This window comes from Pistacia vera, unplaced genomic scaffold, assembly GCF_008641045.1.
Source record: "Pistacia vera cultivar Batoury unplaced genomic scaffold, PisVer_v2 Contig522, whole genome shotgun sequence".
Classification (NCBI taxonomy): Eukaryota; Viridiplantae; Streptophyta; class Magnoliopsida; order Sapindales; family Anacardiaceae; genus Pistacia; species Pistacia vera.
Genome location: NW_022196360.1, coordinates 285217 through 296826, shown reverse-complemented (window position 1 = coordinate 296826; position 11610 = coordinate 285217). Strand labels below are relative to the sequence as shown.

The 11610-nt window shown below is 34.9% G+C and overlaps 1 protein-coding gene across 1 annotated transcript; it reads right to left on the bottom strand.

Annotated features, from left to right (window-relative positions):
* Positions 1–312: 312 nt before the first annotated feature.
* LOC116106786 (importin-5-like) lies at positions 313–9330 on the bottom strand. Its single transcript, XM_031393107.1, has 20 exons — positions 7932–9330; positions 7306–7509; positions 6825–6929; positions 6573–6638; positions 6332–6496; positions 5211–5285; positions 4938–5089; positions 4589–4724; positions 4433–4502; positions 4211–4338; positions 4028–4084; positions 3017–3202; positions 2817–2909; positions 1993–2078; positions 1850–1916; positions 1702–1768; positions 1475–1611; positions 1228–1319; positions 1046–1112; positions 313–949 (listed from the first exon to the last, which is right to left on the bottom strand). The coding sequence occupies exons 1-20, from the start codon at positions 9156–9158 to the stop codon at positions 785–787; spliced, it is 3345 nt and encodes a 1114-aa protein (XP_031248967.1). The 5' UTR covers positions 9159–9330; the 3' UTR covers positions 313–784.
* Between the last annotated feature and the right edge of the window lie 2280 nt (positions 9331–11610).

Genomic DNA, 11610 nt, shown 5'->3' with positions numbered 1-11610 from the left:
CCTATAATTTAAGTTTTGACAGGGATTTTAATGGACCATCAAAAAGGGAAAGGAAACTTATATTTCATTTTCCAGTCAAGAAAATACAAAGCCCCAAAACTGCTATCACAATAGCCTCAAGCCTCAGCCTCAAATATACTTGACCAACTAAAATTTCANATAGGAACATCACAATATCACATACAAAGCATAATGGTGGGTAATTTTAACAAAAAGTACAAAAATGAGCCAAAAAAATAAAATAACTCTTTCAAATGTATCAAGATATCAGACAAAGTGTTCCTATAATTTAAGTTTTGACAGGGATTATAATGGACCATCAAAAAGGGAAAGGAAACTTATATTTCATTTTCCAGTCAAGAAAATACAAAGCCCCAAAACTGCTATCACAATAGCCTCAAGCCTCAGCCTCAAATATACTTGACCAACTAAAATTTCAAAACCTCATAAGCATCCCTTGATTTTGCACCTTTCAGTAAAAGAAAGAAATGGACAAAGAATATACTCAAAACATATACACACTACGCATTTTCTATTCTTTTAGCTTCATTCTCTACCAATCGAACAAATAGCCATATTACATTGGTGAACAACCACACCCCAAATATATATATATGATTAAAACACATAGTAGAAGACCAACAACACGCAGCAGCTTCATCAAAAAACGACATGCCACCCATCACCAATGCATAAATTTTCACCAGCAGCAGCACTCGCCTAAAGAGGTGATTCAACATATCCATTAATGCAACACACACAGCTTTCCAAAAAGAAAAATTGATTAAGATGAGAGTATAGATTGTAAAGCAAGCTGCTGTTGAGGCTGCAATGATGACCAAGTTGATGCTAGAGTAGAGGGCGGTAATGATTGTTGAAGTTGCCTTAAAAGATTAATCATACGACTAACAGTTTGCTCTGTTGCAAGATCTTTACCCGCACATAAAACCTATATCAATTTCCCAGAAACAGATCATAAATAACTTGAAAGAAAAAAACTAACTTAACAAGAAAAAAAATAATTAAGAGAACAGATATGAAATACCTCAGCAAAAATTGTGACTATTTTGGGAAGATATTGATGGTTGGGCCCCAAAATTTCCCCATCCGACCTGTAAACAAATGCATTTTTTTTAAATACATATATATAAATATATAATAATGTCCACCAAGCATAGATAAACCCGCAGAAAAAAGAGGAAGAAGGAAACATTTCCAGATCTCTACCTTTCCACCATTGAACAAAGCTGGTCATGCACAAGCTTCGCCTCAATCAAGTCACCTTTAATTGGCAAGCAGCTTAACCAGGCGGGGACAACCTGCCAAATAAAACAGATTGAAGAATTTTTAGCCCTTCTATATCGTTTGACACTTCAAGATTCTAACCTTAAACCTAAACCTTTGATACAAGACAGTCCCTTCAGCTCTAATGACAGTTCTGAAGACATGTAAAGTAATAAAAACATCTGTGTACCTGAGCTGCATCTATACTATCCCGGTGAAATTGGCAAATTTTTCCAAGAGCTGAAACAGCATTGTCATATGCCATTACATTGTCTGCATGCTGAGCATTAGGGTGCCGTATAACAACGTTTAATCTGGACAGAGCCTCTACAGAAAAAGAAAAAAAAGTTCAATTTCAACGACATAAAACAATAATTGCAAAGAGAATGGCAACTATGCAACTGTGAAACAACCTACCTCCAACAAGGGGTTTGAACACAGATCCACCAAACTCAGCACATACACCAATTCCATAAACCGCTGCCTGAAAAGTTATTGGCATTAATTCTCAAGTGGAACTTACAACTAAAGAAACACAAAAATAGTCAATAATCAGAGTGCAAACCTGACGGACATCCGCATTATCATCATTACAGGCTTCCAATAAGAAAGGAAGATAGGTGTCATAGTATCTGTTCCACCACCAAGTTAGTCAACACATTAAAGAAGAAAATGATTCAGCAAAATATACGTGTATTAAGAGCTTACTTGAGAGCTGCTTCATGGCAGTGCTCCACAACATCATCAAATATACAAATGGCAATTCTCCTCTCTTCTGCTGTTTTATCCTTACCCTACACAATCCAAATATTAGTCAGCAAACAAAAGCCGAGCAACTCTTTTCGCATCGTTTTTTCCTTAACATTAAGCTTGAAGCATTTTTTTCTTCCAAAATGTGCTCATGAAACAGAACTTCTCTGAAAAGAGAAGGATGAATAGATGCTATAATAATTATTGAGTCAACAAAGTTCACTAAGACATTTCCAACGTTACTTGCTGAAGAACTTAGCTAACCTTCTCTCAAGTAAATTGATAAGCCATGAAACACTATATCAAATTATTGGATAGAGTGTTTGGCATTCAAGGAACATTTCAATGCAATTTATCATTACTAAACAACCAAATCAACCATCAGTGAGCTGGCTGCTAAACAACCCACAGTCGAGCAAGCATAACATTAAAGGTGGCTGGCGCCATGCAAACTCCATAACATCCAAGGAAGCAATCGATGGTAGAAAATTTTCTGCACTACGTAACACCCAAGGACCACCAAACCACAGGGGTTTCCTTAATTAAAAAGAAATATGAAAGGACAGATCCACAAAATATATGCTCCAAAACTAAGGAAATATTAATCAACATCTAGGATATATACAGTTGCTGATGCACTGAGAATTATGGTGCAAGCACATTCTCATAGTAAACAGATGAAAAAGGCTTCCATACCCACCCAAAAAAAAAAAAAAATTAATAATAGATAGGACTAAAAGAAAGGATCAAAGAAAGAGGTTTAATATGGGTAAATAACTCACCCACATAGGAGTTAAGTACGATAACAGCTCATCAAAAAAGGTCAAGAAAGAGGCCTTGAATGTTTTGATTAATGCTCCCAAGCAATCGCCAACCTTGATGAATAAATGAAATATAAGAGAAAAAAAGATCAATAACATTTATACAAAAACATAAAATTCACTGACCAATAAGCCAAAAATACATGATATATAAACCATACCCGCTCAAACACTTCTTCGTCCAGCTCATTTTCTTCCTTAAGCAGTTCCCCTTCTTCTGCATCAAAGTCTTCTGCTTTTGCCCTATCTGCCCTTTCTTGTTTTCTGGATGAGCTGGCAAGCATCACCTGTTTAATCTCATCCACGATGGACCTAACTTGTCTTTCATCTAAAAGCAGTCCAGAAATCTGATAGAAATAAATCATACATTAGAATAAGTATAAACTTCGTTGATTGACAAGACAGCAAACAAAAAGTGAGAAAGTATTTGTTGTTAACGGACAAGCAAATTAGCTAAATGGATGAATGAAGAATTTTTTCTTTTTTGGGCTAGTATGAAACACAAAGATGCTTATACAGAAAAACGGAACTCAACAGCAAACCAAGTTAAACAGATAAATCACCCAAGCCACGTAAACAAAATACTCTACTAACTGAATATTTATTAGAAAAGAGAAGCTAGAGGAGTATCAGTCCAAGCTAAACCCTCATTACTAGCTCATAAAGTAGATCATGATCCATGAAGAAATGCAGAGTCATTTCCATAAGGTTCATCTTAGAAATTAAAGATACTTAGTGGTCAAGACCATAAAGCAATAAAATAAGATGGAAGAGGAAAGAAATTCAACGCAAAAAAAAAAAAATCACTAAACTACTATTTTGGAGGTGGTCAAGATAACAATAAGAGATGACAGGTACATTGGTTTCGCTAAGAAAAAATCAGAAGAGCTATTGCTCAAAAATAGAACAGTCAAACAGTATATGCACAAGAACGTGCAACGTAAAAGCCATTCTTCCAAACACAGCTTTTCCTGCTCCAGGAAAAGCAATCCAAAATCTAGCTTTAATAATGGAAATTTTGACTGACAGTTATCAAGGTAGCAAGGAAAAGCCAAAAAGTTGGAACATTCTCCTAACAAAATTATCTAGATTCATCATGTCACAATCTGCTAAGTATAGAAAAAACCATGTCCATCTTGTCAACAAAACTTCATAACATAAGTTTTACAAACCTGTATACATTCATTCAGCGCATCCAACATGCTTGCACAAATTTCTACCTCAGGCTCCTGCAAGCAGTAGCACATACATTAACATAAAGATAGTTCAATAAAAAAATAACAAAGAAGATAAATGTAACAAGGCTACTTTATATGGAAAACCAGAAAAGCCCTTGATTTGAAAAAAATTATGACCTTGTGTAGAGCCTCTACCAATGCTGGTATAATGTAATCAGTCAATTGCTTAACGTAGGACTCATTACGGCCTTGGGATTGCCCCTTCTCAACAGCTAACTTAGCTGAACGCAGCAGCTCCGGCATGGCTAACATAAATTGAAGAATATTGAGAATCCCAGCGTTAACTGATAACAGATGCATACACAGATAAACAGAAAAAAATTCATGGCCAAAAAATACCTGAAACAGCTGCCTTCCTAACTTCTTCATGGAAATAAAACTTTAGGAGAGGAACTAAGGTAGGAGCAACCTGCGACCATTAAGTTTGGTATTCAGCTAGTAAACTTGATATAATGCATACACTAGGAAAAGCATGATTGGTAAATCAAATTTAACCTGATCAATCCACGGGAAAAACCCTTCCTTTAACTCATCAGCGTAACAACATAGCATGTTACAAGCTGTAGCTTTTTCCTCCAAGACACTAGTTTTTATTCCTATCCGTTTATCTCCAAGAGTAATTGTCTCAATGCTGCAAAAAGGAAATAAAATTCCACACCCAAAAAATTTGTTAAGCGTCTTTATTTTTTGGGAAAAGTTCAAGAAGCATATATTTATCAATCACAAAAATTTATTAATAAAATTTCCAGATAATAGAAGATCCTTAAACACCTGATACAAAAATTACAGAAAATAAAAACCATAAATTTTATAAGGTACAAGCATCTAAAATCAGAAAGCAAACCTGTCATCATCATCCTCAATATCAGCATCTGAATCTGCAGACGTGATGGTTACATCAGGCTTAAGTTGAGCAGACTGGAGCAGAGGGGGCATTACAACACTCATGTAAGGGAGAAAATCCTGTCCCAGGCACTTGCAAAGTCTGGCCCATGCCTGCAACATAGATAGCAATTACATTTCATCCCCAACAAATTTCAATTATAAAATCAGTATTTTATAAGTTGAACAAATAAGTTGTAAAGCAATAGATGTCGAACTCCAAGTCATATCATACCTGTAACATGTAGCTCGTCGTTGGATCATCAGCCTCCAGTTGAGAACCTTGTAGGGACATTAAGACATCCATAACCTTCCACCACATAACAACTAGTGAGGCAATAGTTCAAAGGAGAAAGGGAATAGAGTGGCAGTTGAATCTAACATGTCAGAAGAAATGCATACAACTGATGATTGCAAAAAACAAACGGTGGGACTCATTATTGTATTTGTGTTTTTTGTTAGAAAAAAAAAAGAATTCAAAAATGAAAATAAAAAGTTTGATTTTGTATTCCCAAAATTGAAAATATATTCAATATTAATTTATGAAAACAATATCTAAAAATGAAAACTGAAAGAACGCATTCACTAGTGACATGTAAGGAATTAGTTTAGTGAAACTTATAAATTTTTAAGTAATGTATCGAAAATAAACAAACATAACAAATTCAATTTTCAACAAATCAAAATTAACATCAAACCAAATTAAAATCTGTCTTAAGCTCGACAAATGCAATATATAATATTAGAAATAAATTAAGGTAATATTTTTTAACTAACAATTTTTAGTATTTGATTATCTTTTAACAAATGTTATTTTAGAAAAGTGGTTAGCATTTAGAAAAAAAAAAAAAAAATTACTTCATCAGTTTCTAATCAAGTAATCTTTGATTATTCTCTTTCATTAGATTAGTGCAGAGAATGGAGAAAACAACTTTTAGATGAAAGGAAATTCATTGAGTTTTGCATTCTCAAAAACAAAAACACTAAGAATTGGATAGTAAAGATAGTCTTCACATTTCCCAAAAGCAGAAAACAGATAAATTGGAAATGAAAACAGAAACGAATGGGCTCAAGGATACCAACCTTAGACATAAATAAATCAAAGACAATACAGCAAATATGAAAGGTAAACAAATTTGATAAATATTAAATAAGGATGATTTAATAGAAATATACTCAGTAGTTCAGTTAGACTCAATTTGAACAATCTACAAAGAGGTAGTATAAAGTATAGCTTTCATAAAACATTAAAATCAGGCCAAAAAACAATTCCCATAAATATTTACTAGTACAGCTGCCAAATAAAAATCCCAGCTATAGGGGAAAAAAATGTAGAATACTTAGATTTATAATTACCTGTTTAGCATCATCCTTAAATTTATCCTTTCCAACAGCCATTCCGACCAAACTAATGCACTCCATAGATTTGGCACGAAGCATGCGATTAGACTTATCATTTGCATTCACCAAAATAGCTTTCAAATATGGCATTACAGCATCATAATATTTCTGGAATTGCTCCTGATAAAACCAAGCACATCAGAACAAGGCATTTCATACAAAGATCAGTTACATAGATTATGGAACTACAGAGTACCTGAGATGAATCAGCAACTGATGCTAACGCTGTTAAAGCCCCCTCTTGAACCATTTGCTTCCCATTCTGCATTGCATATAAGGGGGAAAAAAAAGGAATTAAGCAAAGGATGAAGAAAACTGATATCCCATAAGAGGCAAAAGGCTTAAAACCAAGGAAGGAAACCTAAAGAGACGCTTCAGTTTCTTTTGATCTACTAAAATAAAGTAAAAGAATATGTATATATAGTTTACATTGACAGCAGAGACAAACCTGTAGGAGTACAAGAAGTTTGCTCACAATTCCATCCAAATATGGGGTCAAGATATCAGGGGTGCAATTTTCACTAAAGTTTAGCACTGCCGATGCAGCATGGGCCTGTGACAAAAAGACAACAATGAACATCAGAAAGAAATTAAAGCAGTGGAAAAACAAATGGTTATGGTCATCAGGTACAACGAAATTGGGCTTTGAACAGACAAAATAATGGGTGGAAGATGTTATTTTGACAATAGAAACAAACTAAATTGCTCATTTTCACATTATAGATCTTTTTTACAAAACCACTATGTCTCAATTTTGAAAACCAGTACAAATATGTATGATGAAAGATTAGATAACGAAACTTAGAAAACAAGCGACTCAGCAAGTAGAAATGCCTAATTCACAAGGGTGATGTCTATTTCCGCCAACAAAGGAACACTGGCCAGGGGCAGAAATATAGCAGAAGTCACAGGTCTAATTGTCCATGTACCTGTACTCGAGGATTTTGGAAATCATCCATAGCTCCAGCCAATGCAGGCAGCACCCGATGATGAAACTGAGTTTGCAGTTCCGGGCCCAAGTCAGTGGACAACTGTCCAATCGCATTGATAGCTGCCCACCGAGCACGGGGATGGGGATCTTGGAATGAATTCAGAACCATGGAAACTACCTGTTCTAGATTCTTTATCATTACCTACAATTAAGACAAAGCATAAGAACAGCATACTTAAAAATAAGTGAAACATTTAGTTAAACATATCAAAACAAAGATTACACCAGCATGGCAAATGAATTTAGACTTAACATGTCTTCACGAAATAATAAATCTAACAATATAAAACAAATATGCTTAAAAAAATTGAATAAAGTATTCGAGAAAATAGTAGACAGCCCACATAGACATAACAAGTAAAAACCTAAGAATAAAAGAAATTGAAAAATCGCTAAGCCTTGCCAACCATAATCAAATTAAGGAGCACAACCTTACGGTCTTTACATTATTAATTGCATAACCACACCAAAACAAACACAGAACAAATACAAAACATAACAGAATTCAAATTGAATAAACAAACATAAATTCCTCAATAAGGTTAATTATCATATATTTAATACCTTAGAGCAACCCTCTGCAATTTGTGCAAGTGCAATGAGAACCGCATGGTGTTTTTGCCATTCAGGGGCTGCCAAAAACCCTGGAAAAACCTCAGAAGCAACAGGCAAAATTGTGTTCCCTCCCAAAGAAATTGACAACCTATCCAAACACTCCTGCCCGAATCCATAATTACTAGTCTCCCCAGCGTCCTCATCCTCAGTATCCGCACTATGCCACACAGGATCATCTTCCACATCCAACAACATATTCATCAACACCACAAACAACTTCTTTATAAACTGGGGCAACTTCCTCATCATCCCCGGTGCTCTGTCTCGCGCCTCTGCAAGAGATACAACAAACTCTATCGCCAAATGACGCGTCCCCTCCTCTAAACCCTCCGCCTCCGCCACCTGTAGCATTGATCCCACCACATCCACCAACTGTTTCCTTAAAAATCTCGGCTCTGTGGCTGCCAACTCAATCAAAAATTCTAACGCCTCTTGCGCCGCCGCCTCATTCCCCTTATTCAAGGCCTCAGTTAAAGTCCTCATCATCAACGGCAACAAATCCTGAAACTTCTCCTTGTCCCCTAAACTCGGTAAACAATTCATTATAAAATTAACGGCGCCTTCTAATGCCGCAACTTTCAAATCAAAATTCTCGTTGCTCAAAAACCGCGAAAACACCTCGTGTAAAGTTTCGACATGAGGAGTCAAAGCATCGCCGACATATTGACTCAACCGCGATAAAATCAGCAACGCCAACTCCTGAAGTTTAGCGTTATACGAAACCAAACACTGAAAAATAAACGGGAGAAGTTCGGGCCAAGCGCCGTCAGGCAAAATTGAGGCACCGAGTTCCGAAATGGCGTCGCACAGCTTTTTTGATATCGACTTGTTGTCCTCTTTCTGCAATTGAAGTAACAAAACGGATTTGAGATTCGATTGCGTGGACGGCATGAGGCGCGTGTAGATAAAAGAGGAAGAATCGTCGCGCGTGAGGTGTTTACGGAGGAGAATTGTGGACATGGCCCGGCACTCGGGTAGGTTGGAGGAGGTGAGAGTGCGAGCGAGATTGAGAGCGAGGGCGTCGGGGTGGGACTGGCGAAGAAGAGAAAGAAGAGACTCGGCGGAGGAGCGGTGTTCGTTGGAGGAAGACATAAGGTGAGAAATTAGGGTTTCGAAGTGGACCGGGTCGGGTCCGAGGAGGAGAGCGAGTTGAAGCTGAGTTGGATCGGTGGCCATGGCGATGCGAGACGAAGGCGTGGAGTGGAGTGGAGTGGAGAGGGAGGCGAGTTTAGGGTTTAATCAGTTGGAGGGAAGAAAGGAGGGAAGGTGGTTATAATAAATAATAATAAAATAATATTGGGTGAAGAGATTAAAAATGGAGAGTTTGAGTAGGTTTGGGGAGGTTTCAAAAGGGTGGAAGGGTTTGTGCTGTCAAGTTGGATAGGGTACGGTTTTCTACTACGAGTATGACAGATGAGGTTCTGCCACGTCGGTGATACGTCATAAATTAAGAGGATAAGACGGACATTTAGATTAAGCATAGAGGATAAAGATCGTAAAAGGCTAAAAAGGTTACAAGTTGTAACTCTGTTGAAGATTTTAATTCAAAGAATTAATAAATACAGTAATTAGTGTATAATTGATTTGATTAACTTATAATATTATTAAAGAAAAAATATATATAGTTTATTAATCTTATGTCATTGTTTTAGAAGTTTATTAATCATACGTCATTGTTTTGGAAGTCGACGTAAATTATGTCAATATAGAACTTATGATATGTTATTAATATAATATTATATTAATTTTTTTTAAAACTACAGTATAATTCAAATTTGTTAGTTGTATTTTAGTATCTTTTATATTTTAAAATATCTTTGATATAATTTTAAAAAAGTTTTAAAATTAAATTTATTTTCTAATTTCATATTAGTTTTTAATTTGTATCTGAAAATTGTTTGCGAAACATTTCAATTTATTTTTAACAAAAACATTTTTATGAGATTTGTTATATCCTTTATTTTCAAAAACAAAAAATTATATTTAAATTATATATAATTCCTCTCTATTACTAATAGCGATAATCGATCACTAAAAAGTTTATCCATTCACTTCAACTCCTTAACCAATATATAAATTATAAAATTAATAGTATATATTAATTAAAAATTAAATATTATATCTTTTCTAGCTCAGCCTCGGGATTGTCCTTTTGAAAATATAAGCAAAGTCTAATACAAAAAATCTAAAGCATAAAACTTTTGTCTAATATTATTCAAATAATTAAAATTTTTAATTGAACACAATTAATTATAAGAGGATTGATTGTACTTAGAAATCTGAATTAAATATATAATCTATGCTACTTTAGGATTAATATGATGCATAAATTTCTTAAACGTTGGTTCACGTTTTCAGTAATATGTTTGTTTATGTATGCACTAACTACCAGCCAGGTCTCGTGTTATAAGTGGACCAATTTAATAAAAATTTTATTTATTTTTTATTATTATTTTTAAAAGATAAACATTGAGAGTGGAGTAGAAAAGGATAAAAGTTTCACAGAAGTGCTTTCTTTTATTTTATTTTTATTAACTTTTAAAATATATCTTAGAATAATACGTCAGTACAGCAATAATTTAAAATATTTATTTTATTATTTTTGTAAAAGTAGAAATAAAAGCTCGAAAATTGAGGAGAGTTTGTCTTGTTATGTATTTGGAACAAAACAAAGGCTAAGAAACGTGCATATGATTACCATTATATTACCTTGGAGACACCAATAGCGCACACGACTCCACGCCAATTTCCGTGAAACACTTTCTTCTTGTAACTTAGGGGTTTTCACAAAGGGAGAACAACATTTTCCCACCTAAGGTTTGGCAAAACGATACCTTCCCACCCATCAAGTTTCAAAATGATATTTTCCCACTCTTTGTCAGGTTCTGTTAGTATTTTCTATTAATATTTGACTAAAAGAAAAAAATACCCTTAAATAGTTTATTATAAATTAAAATTTAGTTAAGCGAAAGTCTTTACTTGTAACGCCCCACTTGAGGTACGTAATTAAATTATGTTACATTGCTTGAATGTTTATTGATTTGTTCTCAATTGAGCTTGCATGTTATTTTTTGTTGGTTGGCCCTTGATTGGATTGATGAGTTGGTTTGGTTGAGTGTTTACCCTGAATTTGGTTGAAACTTGGCGAATTTTGGAATTACAGTCTTCGCCGGGGCGAGGAATAATCTTCACCGCGGCGACGTAAGCTCTGTAATTTTTCGCTGGGGCAATAGAAAATCTTCGTCGCGGCGACGAGCCGGCTGAATTGTGTAATGAAGTTTCTAAAGGATTTTTCCATAGGGGCAAAATGGTCATTCTACCCATAATTAGCAGGAAAAGTAGAAAGTAAAATGTAAGAGAATTTTATGGAAAATGTGTTGGAGTTGGGGGTGTGAGTGTGAGGAATTAAAGGACAAAGATAAAAATTCTAAGAAAGAGTAAGGGCAAAGGCATGTGTTATTTGTGAGCTAATAAGGGTTTGGGTTTAAAAAACCCTTCATTCTTCTTCTCCACCGCCAATCCCATTTACCACTTCCTCTCAACTCTTCTTTCAATATTCCAAGGATTTTAAAGGGCTTTTTGTATAGTTTGAGGTAGAAAGTTAATCTAAAGCATCCTAAGATAAAGA